The 26,225-nt window shown below is 41.8% G+C and overlaps 2 protein-coding genes and 1 long non-coding RNA gene across 3 annotated transcripts in view; 2 read left to right on the forward strand and 1 right to left on the reverse strand.

The window, feature by feature from the left end:
• The window catches only part of tekt4 (tektin 4), a 6,072-nt gene extending 3,931 nt beyond the window's left edge, over positions 1–2,141 (reverse strand). Inside the window, exons 1-4 of the mRNA XM_042103874.1 lie at positions 1,468–2,141; positions 1,233–1,303; positions 982–1,125; positions 1–71 (exon numbers count right to left, since the gene is read on the reverse strand). The exon at positions 1–71 is cut by the window's left edge and continues 152 nt beyond it. Of these exons, the coding sequence (XP_041959808.1) occupies positions 1–71; positions 982–1,125; positions 1,233–1,303; positions 1,468–2,010 (829 nt within the window). The 5' untranslated portion in view covers positions 2,011–2,141. The remainder of the gene's footprint in view (positions 72–981; positions 1,126–1,232; positions 1,304–1,467) is intronic.
• Positions 2,142–3,028: 887 nt separating this feature from the next.
• LOC121718783 lies at positions 3,029–25,176 on the forward strand. Its single transcript, XR_006034013.1, has 3 exons — positions 3,029–3,039; positions 13,083–13,236; positions 25,166–25,176. It is a non-coding gene; the product is annotated as an uncharacterized LOC121718783 (long non-coding RNA).
• On the forward strand, positions 13,160–16,718 carry LOC121718778 (LITAF domain-containing protein-like). The gene is made up of 5 exons (XM_042103939.1): positions 13,160–13,235; positions 14,605–14,711; positions 14,887–14,940; positions 15,367–15,511; positions 15,613–16,718. The coding sequence occupies exons 2-5, from the start codon at positions 14,621–14,623 to the stop codon at positions 15,716–15,718; spliced, it is 396 nt and encodes a 131-aa protein (XP_041959873.1). The 5' UTR covers positions 13,160–13,235; positions 14,605–14,620; the 3' UTR covers positions 15,719–16,718.
• Positions 25,177–26,225: the final 1,049 nt, after the last annotated feature.

Genomic DNA, 26,225 nt, shown 5'->3' on the forward strand with positions numbered 1-26,225 from the left:
CCCGCGTCTCGCGCTCTGCTGTCGCCACGTTGGCGCGTGTGAAGTGCATCCACTGCTCACAGTTACTCACACTGCAAAGGAGGGTCGGATGGGACAGACACGTGAGACACACTTCCACAGTATGCCTTCACAAAGTGTATGTCAAATGTAACTCGTATACTAAAAGTGAATGTGAACTGAATGTGAAAAATAGGTTTTTGTTTGTCACTATCATGTTGCCTAACATTTTTATAGGACTACACTGCCTCCCTGTGGGCAAAATGGTGAACACCGTAGTGTACAATCGCCCAGTGTATAGTTTGGTTCAGTTCAGGGTTTCCAAGCCATCCAGTTATTTGCATTATTCAAACTGCAGAGATATGGGCTGTTTATTAAAGCTGTAGCTTACATACAATAATGCACCTTTGGTTCACTGGATTGTTGAATACAAGAGAGGAATGACAACAGTCAAGAGCAAGAGGGCAACAGTCAAAGAGAGTCAAATAAACCTTCAATTATCAATAAAGGGTGTATCAATATATTATCAAGTTGTATTAGCTGAAAGCTTGTTTGTGTACCTAAGATCAAATACAGTATATTGCATTGTTGTGTGCATATTTAATTATTGTGTGCCTTCCTGTCCTGATGGTTAGAGAACCCAGACCACAATCCACAGTCCAAGGTCAAAGAGTTACATTGACTTCCCTCAGTGCTGCCCATTTACTGCCTCGGATACCATACTAGATAGCCTTGATTATGGTACTGAATGGATACAAACCAATATGAATGGGGTGCCACAGGACAAAGCCTTTTCTCATTCCTGAGGCACAGAGACAGCATTTTCCACCTCAGGTGAAATATTTCATTTAGCTTTTAGAATGCTTGGAAATGTTTACCCAACATTCCAGAAGTGTTCTGAAACCCCAGCAGGCTGTAACACAACCTTGAAGACAGGTGGATTTAGCCAAATGCATACAGCCTGGAAATGTTGAGGAGACTCACTGATCCTGGATCTTTGCAGAGCCTGACTGATGTTGTGTCTGAATACTCTTGTTGTTGTAGCGGCCACACTGGTTGTCTAAACTGTAGGCTTGATATTTATCAGACCAGTCCATCTCCAAAGTTTGCTTAGACTCCCTGTTAGACCTGAAAGATGCCCAGAAAGGGCACAATTTAAATATTTAGTTTGAACACAGAATGCAAAGCAAATAGGCCAAAAACACCATGGGGCCATCTGGGCTACAATAACTTACTTTATTTGATTAACAGTCTGGTCAAGTGTTCTTTTGTGCAGTGCCTGAATGCTTCTGATTAACTCCACCTCCTGATTTAGGAAACAACATTTTAAACAAAATTAACATTAGCCTAGGCCTACTAGTAGGCCTTACGTTACAAATATCCATTCATTACTATTAATAATTACAGCCAAATAATAATAATAATAATAATAATAATAATAATAATAATAATAATAATAAACGTTCTTACTCTAATAAGCTCTTCCTCCACAAGGTCTTTAACAAGGTCGGGCCCAAGCCGTCTTTCCCGACATGTCAGATTATCTGTAGCGATGGCAAAAGGAATCTCTGTCGCGTCCAAAGCCTTCTCCAAACGGCGCTTCTCAGCTAAAAGCAAGACCGTCTCCGCCTCAAGTTGTTCGATGTGCCGCTCAAGCTCAGCCTTCCAAAACTGAATATCTTGTAACCTCTCACCCAAGTGCGTTGTGCCCTCGGCCTGTGTGTGCAAAGTTCTCACCTCTGCCTCTGTGTAAAGCATTTTGGATTCGTGGCGAACTTTCTCGGAATTGTTCAGATCGGTTACAGCTTGGTTTAAGGTAGCATTGTTGTTGGCAAGCCATTCTGCCGGAGTATATTTCGCCGATCTGTATCCTGCAGTAGCCAAACCAGACGATGTTAAAAAGTTCTCCTTCAATGTGGTTTCTGGATCAGTTTGAGCAGTCTGGAGCAGGTGTTCATTTTGCGTCACGGCTCTGGTGTCGTAATGCGGTCTTGACACTAAAAGTTCTGACATTTCAGTGCAAAAGGGTAATAAATTAGGCTACAGACTTTTCGATTTTCCGGGGGGGAATGAACGTGCAACGACAGTGTGCAGCACTGAGACAGCACTGTGTTTGTGTTGCGTCGCCAAGGATACCTGTTTCCATGGACGCACCTTTGAAGCTTCTTTAAGTCAGAAAGCTGAGTAGGGTGATTTCGGCATTAGGCTACTGCACACAGTCGCTTGTTGTTTTCACCAGAGGGAGAGGGCATGGACTAATTGCCCTGGGTCTACAGGTGAATCCTGTCTCACACTTGTATTGGAATGAAGCTAGGCTTGAGGCCTGAGGACAAGAATGCACAGTAGCCTATAGGCTATGTCTCTAGGCTACAGTAGCCTAATTACAGTTACAGACAATAACAGATTAAATTATAGCAGGCATACACATTGTGTGGATTGCATTGTCGTTTTCTTTCAATGAAACCTTAAGACCTCTCAAAACTTTTCTCACAACACGTAGGCCTAGGTTATTTTATTTTAAACTAAATCCAATCCAATCTTTACTGATTAGGCTACTTCTTTCCTGGGCAACAGAATATGGGACAAATAGTAAAGTGCAAAGGTTCAAATATATCTGTGTCTTTCAAATGTACATAAATGAGAAGGTCTACCAAAATGTTGATTGCCTTTGCTGCTGAAAAGAGATACAAAACAGACCAACATTAGCTGTATTTTCTAGACTGAGCTATGTTTTTTTGGTGATTCAGTTTTTACACTTGACCAGTTCATGTTCGACCTCTTTTAGAGTATTTAGACCATGTTTATCTAAGCTGGAAAAAATCCAACCGATGACAACCTATATGTGTGATGTAGGTGAAACACAAATACACAGTAAAGCCAGAGAGAGTTGAAGTTAGTAATCAAGGATCTTTGGTAAAGCTGTTTATCTCTCTCAGGACTGGCCATAGTGTTCTGCCCTAAACCAGTTTTACAGCCACACACACAGGTGAGTAGACGTTAAAATATCTGGGGTGACTTCATAGCAGGATGATACTGACTGACGTCTTTTTGACAATTCTGAGTAAAAGAGGGAAAGGCAGACAGTGTGTGAGAAAAAAAATCTACCTTACGTGTTTTATACATTGTAGTGCCATTATTTGCCAATATTGCAACCTCATTACTGTTTTGGAATAACAAGCAACCTCATGCCTTTATTATTCATTCATAGCTGCCTGTCAGATTATGGAACTTAAACTTCACTATCCACTAGACCTCTACGGAATAAGTCCCGCCTCCGAAACATCCGGATCCACCCAACTTCCGGTTGTCGAATGTCTATGGGAAATAACATGGCGTTTCGAAAAATCGTACCTGTCAAACTCTGTAGGTGGCAAAGTAGAAAAAGCTGGTGGGCCGATTGGCCTACATACTTCTGCCATCTGGTTTCCACTGGATGTTTTGATTGTCGGTGCCGTTAAAAGCACACTATGCAGGTTTTTTAGCTTAATATACCTTAATTTAACAGCTTCAGAGTCATTGGAATGGTTATATGACTTTTTTCGGGTGGCCGTCTCGCTTCCCCCTAGCGCCTGTGAGCGGAAAAACCACCCTTGCAACTGTGGGCCGGCGGGCCGACGGCCTCAGTGTCAGGAAGTATAATGAGTGTAACGAATTGCTTTACTGCATTCAAATACACATACACACCAGGCACCGGCTAGAAAAAGGTAGCGATGGAGTTTCTCAGACATTCGTCATGACAGAGCCAGTGAAAAAGAAGCAAAAACCGAGAAAACAGTAAGGAAATTGCCAATACTGCACACTTTACCTTTATAGTAGTAAACGATTATTAATGCTAACCGGGAGCTAATTCCGATGTACGCGGACGGAGGAGGGCGTTAGATCTTGCTCACAACCCAGTCACAACCTAACGTGATGGTCATTTTCACGTGTGATTCACGCGTGATTTCAGTGGTCTATAAAAGTAAATCGTTTGCAAGGTTCAGCCTCTTTTCAACACGACTTAACTTGGGTTTGACTGTGCTGAGAGTTTGTTGGCTGTTATTGAGATATTTGAAAAAGAAATAAATCGCCGACAAAGACACTAAAGACATGACGAGACGAGATTTTTTTTTTCACGAAAAACAGATAATGATAAGCAGACTAGGAATCAGAGGCAGAATCCTATACACAATAGTTTTATTTTGCATGACCTTGATCAGAACAGTAACATTTTCAGAATGTATTAACAACCTATCAAACATGACGATTTCATGCAGGGTTAGTCATGGGCGGATTATGAACTTTCGGGCCCCTGGGCCCAGATGTATTAAGGGTCCCCCACTTATTGTCGTATATGTGGGAGGGGGGGTTGGGTTTTTTTTTATTTGTTTGATGTGATTTACTATATTCTGGTGCATTTTGGGGATGGCCAATACTAAATTCAATCAGATTCATAGCCTACATCCTGATTTGTTGATATTGAGGCAATGATTCCATGCAAAGGCTTGGGCTTCAGGGCCCCCTGACCCCTTGGGCCCCTGGGCCCGGTGGCCCGTGCAGTAATCCATCCTTGGGGTTAGTGCCACCTCCGTAGACAGGCTCTGGTGCCACGAACTCCATTTCGGTGAAGACAAACTATGAAACATTGCCATTGCTATGCAACCTTGACTCAGGGAGTCGCGGCGACCTCATAGGTGTCCGTGCGTTAGCTTAGTGCTTCTTACTGATATATTTCTACTTTAACGGCACCGACAATCAAAAAATCCAGTGGAAACTAGATGGTGTGTAGGCCAATCGGCCCACCATTTTTTTCTACTTCGCCACCTACAGATGTTTGACAGGTATGATATTTCGAAACGCCATGTTATTTCCCATAGACATTCGACGCCCGGAAGTTGGGTGGATCCGGATGTTTCGGAAGCGGGACTTATTCCGGAGGCCACCCACAAACCCTACTGCCCAGCCAGGTGAGCTGCTTCTCAAGGTCTCAAGGAATTATGGCCAGCGTGTCTCCTATAGGTGTCCTATGCATTGTTAACATGAAATGAACATGGACATGGAATGAACCAGCCAGCTGAAGTGAGTCTAAAAAGTGTCAACAACCCAGTAATCTTAACTATTGATTTACTCATACATGTCAAACATATCCAGTCCAGAAAACTGCATCTGTACAGTATGACTGATATTAGCCCTTTAGTGCAAAGTCCCAATACATTTTGTCCTTAACTTAAATGATTGTCAGTTATGTCTCGTATTATGATAGGGCAAAGTACATCTCACTCTGGACAAAAGGTCTTGAATGATTCACATTGTTATTGCTATTTATCATCAAACTAGAGTGGCACTCAGTAAAGTGCATACCTCTGCCTCGGTTGTGGAGGTATTAATGAATACACAAGACCAAGTGGAACCTGCATTGTGTTTTGACTGCGGGGTACAGACCTGTTTTGCTAACAAGGATGCTAAAACCCCTGGATGCTTGCATTTGTTACTAGTCTCTTAACTCACTGAGTGCCAAAAACATAATATTACTTCCCGGAAAGTTTTCAGGCAACACTTCATATTTCATGAAGGACGTTATATCTCCATTTCTAGAAAAAAAAACAGTGATTTTTATGAAAACTAGCCACTGTTTAGCTTGGGATTTCTCAGGAACAGAGGTGTGTAGAAATACACGGTTTGCACCCACTGAGAGCTTAAAGTCTCACCTTTTAAACAAGCCATTGTATGTGTTCATAGCTACAGTATAACACAGAATATGCTGTGGCTGTACAAAAATCATCAACAATGGTCTAGATTGCTGGCACTCTAGGACAAAGCTTCCGAAAACAGCTTGGCATTCAATGAGTTAAAGAGGAACTCTGGCTGTTTTCAACATACCTTGAACAATAGGGCCCTGTTGTTCAAGGTCAGTATTGTCAGTAGGGGGGGGGGGGGCTGTTACAAAGCAATGGGGCATAATTTAGACTGTTTGTGCCTCTTAGCAGACTCAAAATGTCATCACAAGTGCTATTCAACATGAACAGGATCCTTACGAGACACCCCTCCATAATTGTGAAGAAAATAAGTATGAATCTAGTGTTTGTCACATAAATATGTTTCCACCCATGCATAAAATGGACACAGGCACCCCAACATGGGATGAGGTTGTCAACATAGTAAAGCGGGCAAGGACGGCTTCAGCTCCAGGGCCCAATGACATCCCATACAGGTTGTATAAGAACACGCCTGGTGTCTTGAAGTATCTCTGGCACCAAATGAAGCTGGCATGGAAAAAGGTGATCATACCAAGGGTGTGAAAAAGAGCTGGAGGAATACTCATCCCAAAGGAGAAAAACTCATCAACCATCAACCAGTTTAGACAGATAAGTCTGCTGAATGTTGAAGGGAAAATCTTCTTCAGCGTTGTGGCCCAAAGACTGTCTGTATTCCTGCTGAAAAATGAGTTTGTTGACACCTCAATACAAAAGGCTGGAGTTGGTGGTTTCTCTGGATGTCTCGAACATGCAAGCATCATCTGGCACCAACTACAGTCCTCCAAGAGGGAAAAGAAGGATCTGCATGTGGTGTTCCTGGACTTAGCCAATGCCTTTGGATCAGTGCCTCATAGGATTCTGTGGACTGCCTTTGCCTTCTTTCAAGTCCCTGACAACATCACAAACCTCGTCCAGGCCTACTTCCGCGACATCCAATTCTGTGTGACAATGCATGAGAGCACTACAGCCTGGCAGCGGCTGGAACTCGGAATAATGGCAGGATGCACCATATCTCCTCTGGCATTCACCTTGGCTATGGAGTTGATCATTAGGGCTTCAGCATGGGTCGTTGGAGGGGAGCGTGTGGATGGAGGCCTACGTCTGCCCCCAATCAGGGCATACATGGACGACATGACCACCATAACATCTACGAAACCCTGCACAAGACGGCTGTTGGAAAAGCTTCAAAGTAACATATCCTGGGCAGGAATGAAGATCAAACCCTGCAAGTCAAGGAGCATCTCAGTCGTCAAAGGCCAAATCACCAATGACACTTTCACCTAGCCTAGAAATCTAGACGCGCCCCTAGCGGCAGCAAATTACATTTGCTGTCAGGGCTAGTCTAGCAACTCTCCGTTGGCTTGTGAGCTCCAGAAATCGAAACTTAATCAGGCCAATAAAATCGTGTATAGAGTCGTTAGGTGGGCTTAACATAATGATTGATGGCAGAGTTCCAACGGTTTGGCTTGAATTCCCTGCTACTTGAAAACAAATAAGATGGATGTTGCTGCTGGCGAACAGTGTGACACGAGTTAAGCTTTTATTAAGTTGGCAAACGTTTGAACTAGCCAACTAGCTCCGCTGGTGGGAAACGCATGGGACTCATAGCGCTGCCGCTGTCCTATTGCGTGCAGAGGGAATTTGAAAGACAACTGATTATCCCGCCCCTCGGACTGAGCACTGTGAACGGTGAGTGCCCAGACCCTACATTTTAATGTGGGTCTGGCTCGTCAGGCTAACTTTCACCATCAATGATGAGCCAATCCCAACAATCCTACAGAAACCAATTAAAAGTCTCGGACGCTGGTACAATGCCACTCTCAATGACACAGAGCAAATAGAACAGCTCAGACAGGACACCATCAGCGGCCTGAAACCATCCCAGGGAAACTAAAGCTGTGGTGCTTTCAATTTGGATTGTTGCCCCACCTCATGTGGCCGATCACCATCTATGAGGTCACCTCATGCTCAAGTAAGGAGGTGGCTTGGGCTGCCAAGATGCATGAGCAGTGTAGGGCTGTATGTTGATGGCCCACTCTCCTTGCCAATCTCAAGCTTGACTGAAGAGTACAAGTGTGCAAAGTCGCGACTGGAGATGACCCTGTCTGAGTCTCGGGACCCTTTGGTACGCTGTGCTGCCCCAGCCTTGAGAACTGGCAAGAAGTGAACACCAAAAGCAGCTGTAGCAGATGCAAGGGCTGCTCTCAGACATTGAGACATAGTTGGCCATGTGCAACAGGGTTGGGGGGGGTTTGGTCTTGGAGTGATGGCTCCTACCTGGGGGAAAGCTTCTCCAGTAGAGCGCCGGTGCATGGTGGTGGAGGAGATTCGAAGGCAAGAAGAAGCAGCCAGGTGTGCCAGAGCAGTCAGTCAGCCGCAGCAGGGACGGTGGATGAAATGGAATGGAATTGCCAAGAAGAAAATCTCTTGGAGCGAGTTATGGAACATGGAGTCTAACAGGCTGAGCTTCATCATAAAAGCCACTTATGACATTCTGCCTACGCCAGCAAACCTACACCTGTGGCTTGGTGAGGACCCGGCATGTTCCTTGTGCTCAGCCCCAGCAGGCCTCAAGCACATTCTTGCGTGCTGCAAGACCTCCCTTTCTCAAGGCCGATACACCTGGCGCCACAATCAAGTGCTGCGTTCTCTGGCCTCAGCCATAGAAGAGAAAAGAACTGCCACAAATGCTGCTCCACTTAATGCGCATCCAGAAGTCCAAACCTCAACAGCCTTCATCCGGGAGGGTGAAAGACAACCAACCAGAGCCCCCCCCCCCCCCACACACAATTTCAAGCCTCATTGGTGCTGCCAGGGACTGGCAATTGCGGGTAAACCTTAACAAGAGCCTAGTGTTTCCATCTAATATTGCTCTGTCAAGCTTGCGCCCAGACCTGGTTTTGTGGTCCAACTCCTGTCGCCATGTTTACATTATCGAGCTCACAGTGCCCTGTGAAGAAAGCCATTGATGAGGCCTATGAAAGGAAAAGGTTGCGGTACTCTGACCTTGCAACCCAGGCAGAAGAGCGGGGATGGACAGTGCTGGTACGTCCAGTGGAGGTGGGCTGTAGGCGGTTTGTGGCTAACTCCACCATAAGGCTCCTGAAAGAGGTGGGCGTCAGAGGGCAAGCTCAGAGGAGAACCATCAAAGAGCTTGCCACCACAGCTGAGAGAAGTAGTCACTGGCTGTGGCTTCGAAGAAAGGAAATGGCATGGGGGACAAAGTGACCACTCAGCTCCTATGCGACACACACCCAGGTCTGATCAGCCTGTGGTGGGCCTGCCACAGAGGAGGGTGTCTTGTGTTAAATGGCCGAAACACCCAAAGATACTGGGGTACACAACTGACGATGTGTCGCGTAGAGTAACATCACTGAGTGGTCCAAACAGGGTCTCAACTGGAAACAGAACTACTGGGATTGAAACATCGAGTCGAGGAGCATTTCACTGCAGGGAAGATAAATGTGTATTTAAATTGGGTCATTTATGTAGTAGAAATGTGGAGTCATCATTGAAGTCAGTGCCTTCTTAACCGAGAAAAAATGTTTTTGGCTCATGTGGATGAAACCCAACAATTCCCAGAATTCCCTGCCTTTCACTGCTCTTCACTGCCCTACCAAACCACTCCCCCAGGAGTAACCTACAAGGCTACGAGTACACAGAGGGATCCGTTAATGTAACATTTTGGCATTAATAAGGATTCTAAAATTAAAATGATCATTGTTTTATGTTAAAATCGCTATTTTGCGAACGTTACCAGCACATCATTAGAATACTTGTTTGCAAGGAAATCCTGCATTTTACATATTCCCATTATATGTCAGATGCCAGGCGAATTGACAGCATAGGCTAGCACATCCGACATTTAACTCATGTCCAGCAGCAGGGAAATGTGCTACTAAGTAGTTAATATACAGTATGACTGAATTCAGGCAGGTATTAACATCATTGTGTGGATTTCATTGTCTTTTTCTTTCAATGTCTTTCAATTTCTTTTTCTTTCTCAAAACTTTTCTCCAAACATGTAGACTATTTTGTTTTAAACTAAATCATCACTACACATCTCTTGAGGATTATCTGCAAAAAAAACATAAAGGTCACAGGCCAGGTCTATGAGCAAGCAGATTGCACTTGCTGAGGACTTCTTTCCGTAGGCAAACAGCATATTGAACAAACAGTAGAGTGCAAAGGTTTCAAATTTACATAGATGAGGTCGGCCAAAATGTTGATTCCACTTCTGTCTCCACTTCAACTGTACTTACTAGCACTAAAGTTTCCAGATATACTCTTATATGCTGGAGGATTTTATAGAGAAGTTTGTTCATATATGATTTGTGACCTATGGAAAGTAAAGAATAGTTATGAAATATATATAACATGGCTTTTCAGGAATTACACCATTAATAACATTTCACTCAAATATGTCCTCAAAATGAAAAACAAAAAGAAGCATTTTGAACCTGTCTTTATCCAATATTAGGATTTCTGTACTTGATATTTATGGTTATGAATTTGGCAGATAATAACAATAACAATAGCATGGTAAGACTACATTATGGAGAATATCAACAACAATGTCAAATTAATTAACAGCCTAATGAAAATAAACAATACTAGGCCTATACAAACCATAACACATAAGAAGTGATTAATGAACTAAGTCCATGTTGAACAGATATGTCTTTAGACCCCTCTTAAAAGACCCAAAACTACCACAGGAAAGAAGAGCACTGGGCAACTCATTATATATGCCACCAGAAGCGTATCATAGACATAAACAGGGTGATAACACACATAAAGCTACTACCAGTCCAATACCATTCTATCACTTATAGATAGATAGATAGATAGATAGATAGATACTTTATTGATCCCCAGGGGAAATTCAAGGTCTCAGTAGCATTCACTAACAGCAGAAAAAGTAATTAAAAGTATATAATATTAAAACACAACTAAGCAATAAGGACAGTAGAAGATAAAGAAGATACTAAATATACTAAAATACAAATTATACTAACTAACACTTAATCTAAATACATTCTAAAAACAGTATCCACATAGGGGTGATTAATCAAACAAGAGGCGCTTGCAATGACTGAGGCAGGGACTGAGTCACGGTGATAGTGCAATAGTGATAGTGGTCCTAGTGATAGTGCAAATGAGTAAGTCCAACAGTGTAACAGTGCAAGAATAAGTCTATATATCTATATATATATATATATATATATATATATATAACTATTTTAAGAAAATGTATAAGTGTGACCACAGTTCGGCTGTGGCGTGGAGGGAGGTTTTATGCATGTGTGCTAATGTGCTAATATAGCACGGAAACAGTGAGGCAGAAAGACAGTGGTAAAAAGTGGCTAGTGGACAGACAGTATCCAAACATGGAGGGGGTGAAGAGGCAGACAGACTATGCAGAGAAGTCTATCTCTCCTCTTCCCTTAAGTGAAGCATTGATAAGTTCAATGGCCCTGGGGACAAATGACTTCTGTCTGTTGTACAAGGCAGTGAGCGAAGTCTCCAGCTGATCAGGCTCTTCTGCTTAACAATAGTGCTGTGGAGTGGGTGACACTCATTGTAAAAGATGTTGATCAGTTTGTTCAGGGTCCTTTTGTCAGATATTGAAGTGATGCACTCCAGTTCAGCTCCCACTACAGAGCCAGGTTTTCTTACCAGCCTGTCAATTCGCCCCGCATCCTTCTTCTTTGTGCTTCCTCCCCAGCATACCACTGCATAGAAGAGGACGCTGGCAACAACAGACTGGTAGAACATCCTGAGGAGCTTGCTGCACACATTGAAGGACCGCAGCCTCCTCAGGAAGTACAGCCTGCTCTGCCCTTTCTTGTAGAGTGCATCAGTGTTGGCTGACCAGTCTATTTATTGTCCAGGTGAAGACCCAGATACTTGTAGGTGCTTACCACCTCCACATTGACCCCATCAATGGGGACTGTTAGCAGAGTGGGCTTAGACCTGCAGAAATCCACCACCATCTCCTTTTTCTTTGAAGTGTTGAGTTGAAGATGATTGAGTTTGCACCATTGCACAAAGTCCTCCACCAGGCTCCTGTACTCCTCCTCCTGCCCGTTCCTGATACACCCCACAATTGCAGTATCGTCAGAAAACTTCTGCATGTGGCATGACTCAGTGTTGTAGCAGAAGTCAGATGTATACAGGGTGAACAGGACTGGAGAGATCACAGTTCCCTGTGGCGCTCCGGTGCTGCTGATCACAGTGTCAGAGAGACAGTTCTTCAGTCTGACAAACTGTGGCCGCTCGGTCAGGTAGTCTGTAATCCAGGTTATCAGGTGAGCGTCCACACCCATTTGCAAGAGCTTGTCTCCCAGTCTAAGGGGTTGGATGGTGTTAAAAGCACTTGAGAAATCAAAGAACATGATTCTCACAGCACTTTTCCCCTTGTCTAGGTAAGAATGTGTCCTGTGTAGAAGATAAGTGATGGCATCGTCCACGCCCACTTTCTCCTGGTATGCAAACTGTAACGGGTCTAGTGCATGGCGTACCTGGGGTCTGAGCATACCTAAGACCAGTCGCTCCATTGTTTTCATCACATGTGATGTAAGAGCGACAGGTCTGTAGTCATTAAGCTCACTAGGGTGTGGCTTCTTAGGGACAGGGGTGAGACATGATGTCTTCCACAGTGTTGGAACTTGTCCAAGGCGTAGGCTCAAATTGAAGATGTGCTTCAGTGGCTCCCCCAGTTCAGCAGCACAGGCCTTGAGTAGCCTTGCGCAGTTTTTTTAGTTGGGCTCTCACTTGATCTGTTGATGATGATGGGGGGTGATGATGGGGGGTGTAAGGGGAGGGGAGGGAGAGAGGTGCATCTGGGATCTGTATGTCTGTTGGCTGTTGACTGAGGTCGTTGTCACCTCATTGTTCGTGATCGTCATGAGGGGTGCAATATCCAGTGATGGTGGGGGTATGATAGCCTGTGGTGATGGAGGTGAGTGTTGCACTGGTATTGAGGGGGTATGGGGGTGGGGGCTGGAGGATGACCACCTCCTTGATGTCCCTATCAAGGCTGCCAGAGTCGTGGATGCCTCAACAGGCACAGGCAAGGAGGCGTCAGGCGGGGACAGGGCTTGAGAGACTGGGAGGTGGGGGTAGGGCAGGCACGCAAAAAAGAGCCGTGTCTGAGTCAGCTGGGGGTAGTGGACAGACCAGTCAAACCTGTTGTAGAAGTGGTTCAACTGGTTCACCCTGTCCAGGTCCCCCTCCACAGAGCTGCTGTTCTTCTTCAGGCCAGTGATAATTGTATAACTTTAGGGTGGAATACCTTGCCAAAAACCACTATGAGACTTAATGACTATGTAAATTTTTTACATTGAGACTATGGCTCAAGGACTATGTGTGTAATGCTGTTCATTCAGAGAGCTACACCCATCTGCAGGAGTGGCCGTAGCGTTAGGTCAGTCCTTAAACAGTCTTACTTTGCCACACACTGAAGCAGCATCTGTGACCGGACACACACACATACAGGTGAGTAGACGTTAAAATATCTGGGGTGATTTACTCTAACAATGATCTTGTTGTAAGCAAGGCTAACTCGAGACAGCTTGCAAAGCTGGACAGAGACATTGAGAGGCTAGATAGGCTAAGCAACCAAGGCACTTTATGAACTGTGGGAATAAAACAATTGTGCAGTCATTATGACTGTGTTGAAATGGGTAAAAACGATCATACTTTGCCTTATGTGCAACTATCATGAAAATCATTTTCAATGGAAATGTAGACATAGGCCTACTGTATTTAGGAAGTCAAACACCAGTAGGACTGTGTCTTTTTAAACAAAGTTATTGTACATGCAACTTTCAAATAGGACAAAATGTACATCACAGCAGTTCTAGCATATTGGGGTTTTCTTTGCCATAATTGGAAAATTAGAAAATAATAAGTACAGTAGCTAAATACTTAAAATGGCTTGTATATGTTTGAAAATAGTAACTGGCTGACGCAATGGAAACTAAGCCTTTCACAGTTGCCTTTATTATTTGTTGTCTCAAAGCCACTCTTTATATAATGTCCTCCTGACAGCTGGGCAAATGATTAACTAACTTCTGTTGCTAATTAGCCAAAGTAGCATGGAGACGTAGTCATAACTGTCTAAATGAGTTGAGCAGTGTTGTGATAGTGATAGTGTTGTTACTGTGTTGGTTGAGTGTGGACATGAAGCACCCTGTCCTGCTCTCCCACATTCTTATGTGTTTCTATGTGAACCTTGGACTCATATATCTCCCTATGCTACATAGAACACAGAACTCATATATCTCCCTATGCTACATAGAACACAGAACTCATATATCTCCCTATGCTACATAGAACACAGGCTCACGTCAGAACGTGCCATGTGGTTACAGGATGCACTCAGAGAGATAGATAAGTATAAGTATAGTATAGAATATATACTCTTTTGATCTTGTGAGGGAAATTTGGTCTCTTCATTTATCCTAATCCATGAATTAGTGAAACACACTCAGCACACTCAGTGAAACACACTCAACACACAGTGAGGTGAAGCACACACTGATCCCGATGCAGTGAGCTGCCTGTTACAGCGGTGCTCGGGGAGCAGTGAGGGATTAGGTGCCATGCTCAAGGGCATTTCAGCCGTGGACTACTGGTCGGGGATCGAACCGACAACCCTCCGGTTACAAGCCCGAATAGCCAGTAGGCCACGGCTGCCCCACAAGAAGATAGACAGAACTAAAGTTCTTAAATACACTCCTGGACCAAGTACAGAAAGAGTCATAGTAAGTGCCTTCTCCTAAATGTGTTCAATGTGTGAATGTGAGTGTGTATGAATTCATTATAGTTTTGGAATAACAACTAACCTCACACCTTTATTTTTCATTTATAGCTGTCAGATTATGGAAAAGGGTCCACTTCCTCCTCCGTATCTGGGACCACCCACAAATCCTGACTATGAGGCTGTATATCCCCCATATCCTGCCCAGCCAGGTGAGCTGCTTCTCAAGGTCTCAAGCAATTATGGCCAGTGTGTCTCCATGAAGCCTCATTATGTTGTGGGATAGCCTGTATAGGCTTCCTATGTGTTATAAACATAATTTGTTGGTAGGTGGGACTATCCTCCATGAGCTTGCATACTGAGGATCTCATTACCTCTCTGCTACAGGTCCAGCCCAACCTCCACCAGCTCAATCTGTAATGAACCAGCCAGCACAAGTGGGTGAGTCTCAAGAGTGTCATTATCCTGTTCAACCAGTTCCTAACAACCATGTAAATCTTACAGGTACAGTCAGGGATTTTACGCGATTTCAAGCCCATTCATTTTTTGTCACATTCAGTTAGCTGCCCATTCTGTGAGTATACACTGTAAAAAAAGAAAAAAGTAGGCAGCCCATGCTCTGAAAACTGTGATAATTCAGATGGGGTCCAGCATTTAAATAAAACTGACCAGGAGGCACTGTCACACCATCCATCACTCCATTCATGTGTGACAAGTGTGAAAAGCTCTAGGAGAGTTCAACTTTAAATGCAAACAGAACTTTTTGAACTTGTACAACTCTTTTATACTAACTCTGTATATTTATGCTTTCTCTTTTGTACTAACTCTGTTAGTATGCATGTGTGTTTTGTGTATTTGTACGAGCAGTGACAGTGGTGGTAGCAGCACCAAATTTGACTGATGTCCCTGGTCAGATGCAGTGTCCTCATTGTAAGTCCGACATTGTGACTGAAACCAGACACACTACTGGCCTTTTGACCTGGCTCATATGTGGTGGCCTCTTCCTGTTCTTGTAAGTGCTCACTTGGGCTTTTTGGAAATCCATTTGAAATTGCAAGTTGGAATAAATATTTTGCTGTATATGCAGTATATAATTGAATATTTCTCTTGTAGTTTCTGGCCATGTGCTTTCATTCCATTCTGTGTGGACTCCTGTAAGGATGTGGAGCACATTTGCCCACAATGCCACCAGAAAGTGTACCACTACAAACGCTTGTGAAAGCCCTGCCTCCCCAACAGATCATTGCGAATGAAACAAACAAGGTTGGAAACAAAACATTCTAATCCACGGAAAATGGAGGACACACATCTAATTCTCTCTGTCCATCTGTAATTCTTCAACATCTTCAACAGTGACAATTCTAGAAAAAAACTGATGAGGTGGCCGGGTTGGGGTTGGGCTGTTGTTGTTTTTATGATGTATTTACTGTATATCCACTGTTTGGTGAACCTTTATGTTGTATTTATGAATGTGTTCTCTCTGCTGGTTGCATAACAAATTGAAAGACTCAAAGAGGGGTGGCACATAAATTTAACATGCGAAAAGTAAAACAATACATATTAAACTCTTAGATTCAATACTATATAAATGAATTATGCATTATTGACAACAAACTGTTTATTTTATATAAAGAAGAATTGAAAATAAACTATTTGACATGTGAACCAGCAAATAACTTGGATTTTTGTAAACGTGAAGCACATAACTTGGTAGATGCAATGCAACAAGAAAGAAAGTAGCCAGTAGTATAGCCAACTAGAAAGTTGTCCACCCTACAGGCTAGATGTGCAATGCATGAATAGAAAACTTTACCCATTAATATAGCCTAAATCATCTGGCCAACATCAAATCATATAAAATGCTTGTTTTGGCTAAGAAAGCAAATTTTCTTGAAGATGTTTCGTGCTGACAAGCCCATTATCTGATCCCTGCTAAGGTGGCTGACTGGATTTTTGGGGTGGCCTGTGCCACCCTGTGCTCTGTGCATCTGGCTCTGGCCCTGTAATTCTTGACTGAATGGGGGTTCTCAACTGTTGTAGAAAGAAATGGCTGATCTTTAATGCAATATCTGCATTGCCCATTATCCAATATTCCAAAGACACATTCTGTTAGTAAAAGGTTAACTGAAAAAAACATCTGAGAACCCTTTTACAATTATGTAAGTACATAATGTAATCTGAAAACTGCTGTCCTGATTAAAAAGAAACAATGCAACTGATCTCTGCTGGTATTCTATCTATAATGGAGTGGAATGGAAATTTCTAAGTGACCCCAAACGTTTGACCAGTAGTGTAGCCTATTCTATATCTGCATCTGTATCAATTATGGGGTGCTGTATATTTTTGCATTCAACATAAAAAAACAATGAAAAGTGAAGTGCATGGTTGAAAAAATATTGTTTCTTGTCTATGACAGGAATTTAAAGCTGTGATAAATCTGGTGTGATTACATATCAAAGGCCAGTGTTGCCTTAACCTTCATATAGACCAGAAGAGGGTGTGCACAGCCACGATACTCAACATCGCCAAACTGTCTTCTGAAAGAGCACAAGTTGCTGTAACATTCATTCTCAGAGCAAAGGTAGATTCTGGTTAAGTAGAGAGTGACTGACAAGGTAGAAGAACAAAGAAAGACTTGGAGCGACTGATTGAGGATTCTGAATTATCACACCTCTTAAACTCTCGCAGGACGAAGAAGTCTAAAATGCAGACGTTTTGCTCAACACACGTCTAACTGTTGGTCTTACATGTCAATGACAGTTACATTTTGGTAGGAATGAAGTTAGTAGTTCATTTGTATTCAATGCATTTAATATTTTCACAGTTTTATGGCACTATGGCACAGACATAGCAAAAATGAAGGCTGGCACTCCTCATTTTGAGAACTATGTTTGCCTTTTGTTGTCCAGTGTGTAATGATTGATTAAAATCACACAGTGATTTGGTTACAAGGTGTGTTGTTTGAAGGCAACATTTGCACAAAATGCACTATACTGGTTCCCTGCTGAAATTGGCCTCATTTCATTGCTTGTGTCATTACATGCAAATGTGTTGAATTAGCTGTCAGAACTAGATGTCAAAGTCTAGCATATATAAATATATGTGACCTAAAAGACAGGAACGTCAGGATGCCTAGAAATGTACTGTGGTGTACAGCTCTGACTAAGGGGTGTTTTACTGTACATTGGTCATTTGTCATTTGCACAATGCTGTAAAAGCCTTTGCTTTCTTTATATTGTCACAATGTCTGTCAGCAGGAAAAAATTTGAAACATTTCCACTGTCTTGCAATCAACCCCCTCCACACACAATAATGTGTAACTTAGTTTTGACATTGAAAATGCTGCCTTGCACATTGTTGATTAGAAAATACTTCCAGAGTAAACTGTCATATCAATTTGACTATCTTGACATAAACAATGGTGTCAGGACTTGTCATTTTGATTGCACTGACACTGACATTGTAATAAATATTTGCTTTTGAGGCATAAACAAAGAATTTTGAGCAAGATACGTGTTTTTGCAGGTAATCTACTATGCGTGCAGTTTCCTCTAATTGCTTGGAGAAATGCACTAACTGTTGTGCAAATTGATAATTCGAGAAATTACTAAAGCGACTGAGAAATACTGTAACATAGGCACCTAAGTTCCAATCCAAGTGGTAGCCGAAACTATGTCTACATTAAATCTATGGCGACAATCTGGCCATAGCCTGCAGTTACAGTAAATCATGATGCAATGATTGTTATTTTGGATCATGAAAGTAAGTTTGGATTGCTTTTTAACTTTGGACGTGCATAACACACAGGGAGAACAGTGCAATGATTGTACAACCCCAAATCAGAAAAAGTTGGGACATTGTGTTAAATGCGAATACAAACACAAATGTAATAATATACAAATCTACAACTCATATTTAGTTGCAAAAAGGACACAGACATCTTGCCTGGCTCCGCCTGTCTACATACTTCCGCTCAATTACATTTCCCTACAGTACTCCATTTGGCATAGCTTGATCCGCGCTCGTTTACTTCGGCGTCCTGGAAGCCGAACCAACCAGCCGAACCAACCACCCTACGTCCCGCCCCCAAAGCAGACCGCTTGGAATACATCAACGTAGGGAGCGAAAAGGGCTTGTATACTTATAAAAACTTTGAGCAAATGTGAATAAAAGGCACAAAATAAGGTTTGTGTGAGTTATCTGTGTGTACGTTGGATTTAAGGGACCATTCCATTTCTATTTTTAGCTCTTTCTAGTTTACTAACAGGAGTGTCACAAACAAAGTCACAGTCGAGCTGCCTGCCTGTGGGGTTGGCAAGTTTAACTTTACATGTTATAACGTCAGCTGAACTAATTTTCAGTGTCCCGCCGGCGGGACGGTTACCCCCCTCCTCCACCTCCCCCCAACATTCTAAATCAATTGTATGCACCATATTGCTATAGCATAGTAATGTTATACACCATTTCAAAGCTTTGGCTCTTGGGAATCCAAAAATGACAACTTTTTTCATGTACACTCTTAAAAGTGCTGGGTTATTATTTTAACTAAAGCACTGGGTTAATGACATTTTTACTTTTTATTGGGTTATCATAACCCATGCTGGGTTATTGTTAAGACCCAGGTGCTGGGTTAGTGGCTGAGAGCACAAAAAATCATGTAATGCACCCAGTGCCTGGGTAATTTTAACCCAGTCATTGGTCATTATAATATAGTCTACCAGTTGGATTGACAATCGCAAAGACATGAAGACAACAGTCTTGTACCCCTGGAACAGTGTTCTAGAATATTTGATTGCAACCGTTGGTCCTCCACATCAAGCGACAAGCCGGCAGTGAAAGCTCGAAGGTATGTTGAATTTGTGTAAAATCCGTATGCCACAATTTATATGATGATATATGATATGATATTTGGTAGAATGCATAGACTAATCCGGTGTAGGCTAACTTTTTGAAGATAGTAACGTTATATTAAGGTTAACATTAACGGTGACGTTAACGTTGCTATCGATAATTACGTCCATTTTTAAGCTTCTATGAGTTGTCGTTTTCGGGTGGGGTGGCCTTTTGAATGCACTACTATTTTGATACATGATCGTGTCAAAATCTGTATTTTTAAAACACTAAGAAGGCTCAACACAACTTGAAACTTTGATCGAAGTATTATCAGTGTCTATACACATGAACTCGAGCATTGAGAACATTGTTCGTGTACACATAGTTTACTAAAATGAAAGGGTTTGTTTTTAAAATAGCGCTAGCGATTTGATGCGATCATGTATAAAAGTAGTAGTGCTCCTATCATCAAAAGGCCATTTCACCTGAAAACGACAATGCAAGCTTAGAAGTGGCGCTTCGGATGTAATTTTGCTTTTATGACATCCTCTACATTCACATTGCACAGTAGCCTAGATCACAATCTACATATTTGTCATATAATGTATTGATAAGAAGGTCCTCAAATTGTCTATAAACTAATGGTCCGTACATGATTATCTGTTCCACAGGCAATGTTCAGCCCCACTCATATTCCAGATCCTGCCCAGTTTACAGCTGCAACACAGGTACACAGTAAAACCTTGACCATCATCACCCTAGCATCTATAATTTGGTTCTTAGCTGAAGTTCACTTTGGTTTCAGTCATGTGAAGTTTGTCATCAGGAACACAATATATGAGCAGATAGATCTAACTAGCCTACTATTCAAACATTTCCTTACATACTGAAATCCACTGCTTCATCAATCCCTTATTTAATCAAATATATCCCTGTTTGTTCCCTACATTTACTATCTGTGTCTGTTTCATAGCCATGTACAGTTAAACAGCAGCAATTGTTTTTTACTGGATGTATTGTACAGCTCAGCTGTGCTGTTGCCGTTTTCGTTGCTGTGCTGCTCAATAATGGAATAATAACCATAATTTAGGTCAAAATTGAAATCACAATTATTTAGTCTAAACCAGGAGTTCTCAACATTTTCTATCCCATGGCCCACCTAGACATACTTGTAACAAAACAGGGCCTGGTAAATAGCCTATTGTTAACATACTGTATGTGAATGTTAGCCTCTTATATTGACCTGGGTTAAGATGAGTTGCATGTGTGGCAATTACTCAGCCCACTGACTTTAGTTTATCTAATTGTGATAAACTTGACGTACTGTTCACTCCAATAATTTAGTTTTTCTTTATTTTCTAATGACACCGGATAATGACGAAGGACTGTTACAGCGACCTCCACACCACCCTCTTCCAGAGCTCCTTCAGAAGACTAACGATAGTAAGATATTTTACATGTAATGTATGTTATCATTTCATAGTGACAACTGTTAATTGGCAGAAGGAAGCCAAATATGAAGGGCTGGGCTCTCCTGAACGTAAGCTATTTAGCATGCAGATGGAGAACACACTGACACAGGCACACACACACAAAATACACAGCACAGTCCTATTCAAAATGGAGAATGACAAAAATTACAGAAAAAGTTTGAGAACCACAGGTGTGGGGTCACTCGTTTAGCTCTGTTAGTTGGACCTGGGTGATGCTGTTATTTGTGTAACGGGCCCTTTTTCTGTATTTCCTAGTGGCACAAGATGATTGGCAACAAGAGACACCCAGTGATGAGCTCTCCTGAATGTAAGTTAATTAACACGCAGACACAGAACAGAGTCTGTAAAGCAACTTTGTAAGCAATTAAAGCTGTGTCACTCACAGACACTCATTTCGGTTACATTACCTGTACAGTCTAGTCTGTTCTCCTGCAATCAAACTAGCTGTCTTAGTCTAAAACTACATACAGTCAAGTTAGTTTGACCCGAGAGCATGGTGGCTAGCTAGCAGGTATCTTTATATTAAAGACAATGTTTCTACTATTAGGCTGATAGAGATTCCACTTGGTAGTCACTAGAGTAGCTGGCTGCCTGTTTCGGTTTTAATTTTGGGTAGGAAGAAAAGTCTCTCTCTCTCTCTCTCTCTCTCTCTCATAGGCTAGGCTGTGCAGAGTCCAAAAAGGCTGCCCTCATTCATACGTCATTCTGACTGAATCCGATATGATCTGACACTGATTACCTAAAAGAATCATTAATCTTTGTTTTAACCTTTTTAATCTTTGTGTTTCAAGTGTCCCATCTGTCCCGTCCAGACCTTCCACACAGGATCCCTCAAAGTAAGACATATTTTAGTGTATGATGTGTTTCATGTGTCTATACTTTTTACTCTGTGTTATGGTAGGCTAGAGGCTGAGAGAGGGTAGTCACTAGAGTAGCTGGCTGCCTGTTTCGGACAAGACACATTTCATCCATTGTATTTTTGTTAACACCTATATTTTTTCTGTTTTCCACAGGTCAAAGATTTCCCAGATCAGCTCCTGCAGGATGCACAGGTATTTTGGACAAGTTCTCTCTACTGTTGTCACTACACTACTGTATTATGAGCATTGCTAGTTAATTGTTTTTTTTTTTTTTTTTTAGTTTTTTGTAAAATGTTTTTTAGATTTTAGTAAAATTGTTGTTCAAAATGAAATGAAGCAGTGTTTGAATGAAATGAAACAGTGTTTTTTACTTTTGTACTGTAGCCCATTTGTGGCAATCAATAAAAAATATAAAAATTAATATAATGTATTCTCCTATGTCTATTTCAGCTGATTTTTTCAGCCCTATTTCACCTTGATGTACATAAGTAAAATAAAGTAAAGAAATATGTTTTTGGAAATCCATAAGCAAAAAAACAGAACACCCAATAGTGGGTCAAATATATAACCCAACAGAGAGGTAAATATGAACCAGTAATGGGCTGGTAGGTCATATCCATTTTTCTGGGTTATTTTGACCCATCATGTTAGTAAGAATGACCCATAGTTGGTTTGATAAAAGTAACCCAATTTAGAGTCACCAACCCAATGGATTATGTTATTTTAACCCAACATGAGGTCGGTCCAATAGTGACCCAGGTACCTGGGCTAGGAATAACCCAATTTGGGTTGTTTCCAACTCAGCATTTTTAAGAGTGTACAATCTGTATAGTGCTTTACATTCTCAGATTAACTGTATTATGTCTCAATTAAATTTGATCCAAAATGCTCCCCTACCCCTTCTCCGCTTTTGGTGCTACCCTGACTTCTATTCAATTCAATTCAATTCAATTCAAAGCACTTAATTTGTCCCCAAGGGGCAATTTAAAAGGGCGCATTACAGTAGCTTATTCAGTGATTCAAGGAACAAGGGACACAATCAACCATGTGACCAGCATGCATACTGTAAGATCAAGCAACACACATATTTCACCGGCACACTGGACAGTCAATACACACCACATGCCATCATTCATCACAAGTAATAGTTGTAAAAAATGTTAAAAGTTCTTCAAGTGCTTCCTTAGTGCTACAATTAAAAAAAGTGCGTATAGAGGCTATTACAATCATGTCCGTCAGTTCTCATTAATAAGCTGGACAGCCCTTGGGATGAAGGTTGCCTTCCTTCTCTGTGTCTGGCAAAGCGGACTGCGTCCTGAGGGAAGCCACTCAAACTCAGGAAACAAGATGTGAGAAGGGTCCTAAATAATACTGCGTGCTACCTTAACAGTCTGGCTGCAGTGTAGCTGCAGCACCATAAGTAGATGCAATAAATTGCATACTGAAATATTCACAAGAATCCATAGAAATTGAATCGTCATGTTGTATTATCCAATATTAGTTGTACAGACTTTTTTGTAATTATTTCATAATTACAGACTTTTTTGTAATCATTTCATATTTTGTCTAGTCAGTCTATATCAGAACACCTGACATACAATCTAAATAGTCCACAAGAAACCTCAAAGTGTTAACCCTCATTTGAGACCAGGATTATGCTTCTACACAAAGGGATTCATGTGCAGTAAGCATTTGAGTGTCAGTATCAGCGGTGGAATGTAACGAAGTACAAATACTTCGTTACTGTACTTAAGTACATTTTCCACGTATTTGTACTTTACTTAAGTAGAATTTATAGTGCATACTTTTGACTTTTACTTCGTTACATTTTACAGCAATTATCTGTACTTTTACTCCGCTACATTTCTACAACACCATCGTTCCTTTTTACGATACATTTTATGATCATTTTTTTTTTCTCTCTGACAAACACGTTTGTTTTACCAGGGGGCGGGGTTGCTAACAAAGATTCTGGAGCTACGTGCCCAGCTTCTAATTCTTTGAAACATAAGCTTCTAGTCTAGACCAGGCATAAAGCGTGAGCTTGTAGCCATCTGCATTCGGTAGGCTATATTCACCAGACCCATGGCTACACTGTACATGCAACTGTGTTTCTATGCCTTTCTCTGTCTGTTATCTGCAGCGTTAGGGCCTCCTCTCCGATGAGATTGCTATCCGCCGATCAGCGAAGTTACAGGCTATGCCCATGCTTCTGTCACACATCTGATCATTTGCGGCACAAATGAATGGTAGACTATTATAGAACAGCTGGCCGAAAAAAACGTAGCATTTTCCAGATTAGTAAATATTTCTTAATTGTGTGTGATCAAATAAAGAGGCATAGCCTACAATTGGGGGTAGAAATGTGAGCGCTCATTCAATGTCTATGTGGGTCTGCGCAAGTGAAACTGAACCTAATCATAAAGACACCTTCCTCAGCAACTTTTCTGTTCAATCGGCAGAATTGGCATTACGATCCACCCGACGTTTCCCTTGTCTAGCCTACCCCGTTAAACTTCAGGCTCTCGTGTTTTGCTGAATGATATTTTACTCAGCAGATCACCCTAGTAGATGACCAAAATTACAGTCTCTAGAATTGTAGGTCAGAATGTAAACTGGGCCACAGATGGTAAGCACAATTGCATTAGCTTAAAACTATCTAGTCGAGTATAACCTAAAACTAGCTTAATTAAAATGTCACAGCCCATACTAATTTTTCTTTTAGAATATAGATATTAAGAGAATAAATCATTATGCAAATACTTTTACTTTTAATACTTAAAGTACATTTAAAAGCAGGTACTTTTTACTTTTACTTAAGTAGGGTTGTCATTGTGGTAGGCCTACTTTTACTAAAGTAAATATTTCTCTGTGTATTTGTACTTTTACTTAAGTACTGAGATTCAGTACTTCCTCCACCACTGGTCAGTATGCATTTTGGATAACAAAAAGTCCTATGGGGAGTATCCATAGGCATTTTACAAAACGCATGAGCATACCTTGGCAAATAATGGTCTAAAGCATTTTCATTCTATATTGATCTACTTTTGCACACAGCTTCACAAGACCTGGTGCTAGGGCTCAGTTGTGTTTCTAAGGGATATCAAGTGACCTAGAGGGCTGAAATGTGGTCAGTTCAGAGATGCTTGTAATCCGGCAGAAAGAAAAAACTATATTCTAGCCTCTGTAACTCTGTGTGAGTACATCACACAGTTATTTTGACTGTTTTCTACGAAAACTACAGGTTCTCAGCTTTCTATAGAGGTCCAACATTTGATGGTAGGCCCCAAAAGAGGTGGGAACAATGCCCTTGTAAATAGGCACAGTGCAATTTCAGGCAAAAACTTTAATTTATTGAGATCAATGTTAAGTCATACCTTAATTCTGTCACTTGAAATACAAACGTATTCCCTAAGATGACATATTTGGCTATTTTCTACCAGAGAGGGTTAAAGGGGAATTTAACTCTAGACATTCTAGCCTGTTATTGCAGAGCAATCAAGGATCTTTGGCTATAAGGAAGTTCCACAGTTAACGTTATATGTGTCCTCTACACTGGGGTATTGGAAATGAATTATGTTGGTAATGTAGCCTAGTTTTGGGATTAGTCAGTAACATATAGCCTACATATTTCTTCATAACCGTTGAGTTAGTAAAAGGTCTGAATGTCCTGTGAATTAATAACTAGATGAAACGTGTGACTGTTAGCTGTCTTTCCAATTGGAATCCATGATAAAATGTAAGCTTGCTTGCTAAGGGCGTGATGCAGAGAGACTTCTCTGTATGACGAAACGCCGGTTGTTAGTGCTTGGTTCAAAGGAACTCCAATGATGTTCAGGGCCGCGTTTGGGAATTGGGCAAAGGGGCTGCTGCCCCGGGCCCCGGCCACTAGGGAGCCCCGGCGCGGGACATTTAAAAAAGAAAACAAGTGTCTTGTCGTCACCTGTCTTTGCCCGTATCAATGCATGCTATCACAGACAACAATGGCTTCGCATGAGACAATTAGGAAATATGAAAGCGGATCTCGAAAAAAGAGAGAGCTTCAGCCAGACGTTCTCAGTAAGGCGCGCCAAAACAGTATCAGCCAGGCTACTCAACAACGAGAGACAATTTCCCCTGTGTGCGTGTATTCACACCAAATTGGCCTAGGCTACCATAACTTCTCAACTCTGCACAGTAGCCTATTCCATTAACTGCATGCCAGTAGGATATTTACAATTTTCTGTAAAGTAAAGTTTGTAACGTTATCAAAATCAACTTAATGCAGAACTATGCACACGCGCACCTTTTGTTTGAGCAGGAGAGATACACAGGCATGCTACAGAAGTTGTAGGCTAGCTTGTTGTTTTCTATTACTATCTATGCTGATTATCAGCACACAATGGTATAAGCTAATTCATTAACTCGAGACTCATCATGGATATAACACGTTTTTTAAACAACGAAAACAGAAAGGACGGAGACAGCAAAGCAAATGGGCAAGCCGCAAGCACAAGGTAGGCAAGATTATTGCTTGCCAAAACGTTAGGCTAGCATTACC

Source organism: Alosa sapidissima, chromosome 9 (assembly GCF_018492685.1).
Source record: "Alosa sapidissima isolate fAloSap1 chromosome 9, fAloSap1.pri, whole genome shotgun sequence".
Taxonomy (NCBI): Eukaryota; Metazoa; Chordata; class Actinopteri; order Clupeiformes; family Clupeidae; genus Alosa; species Alosa sapidissima.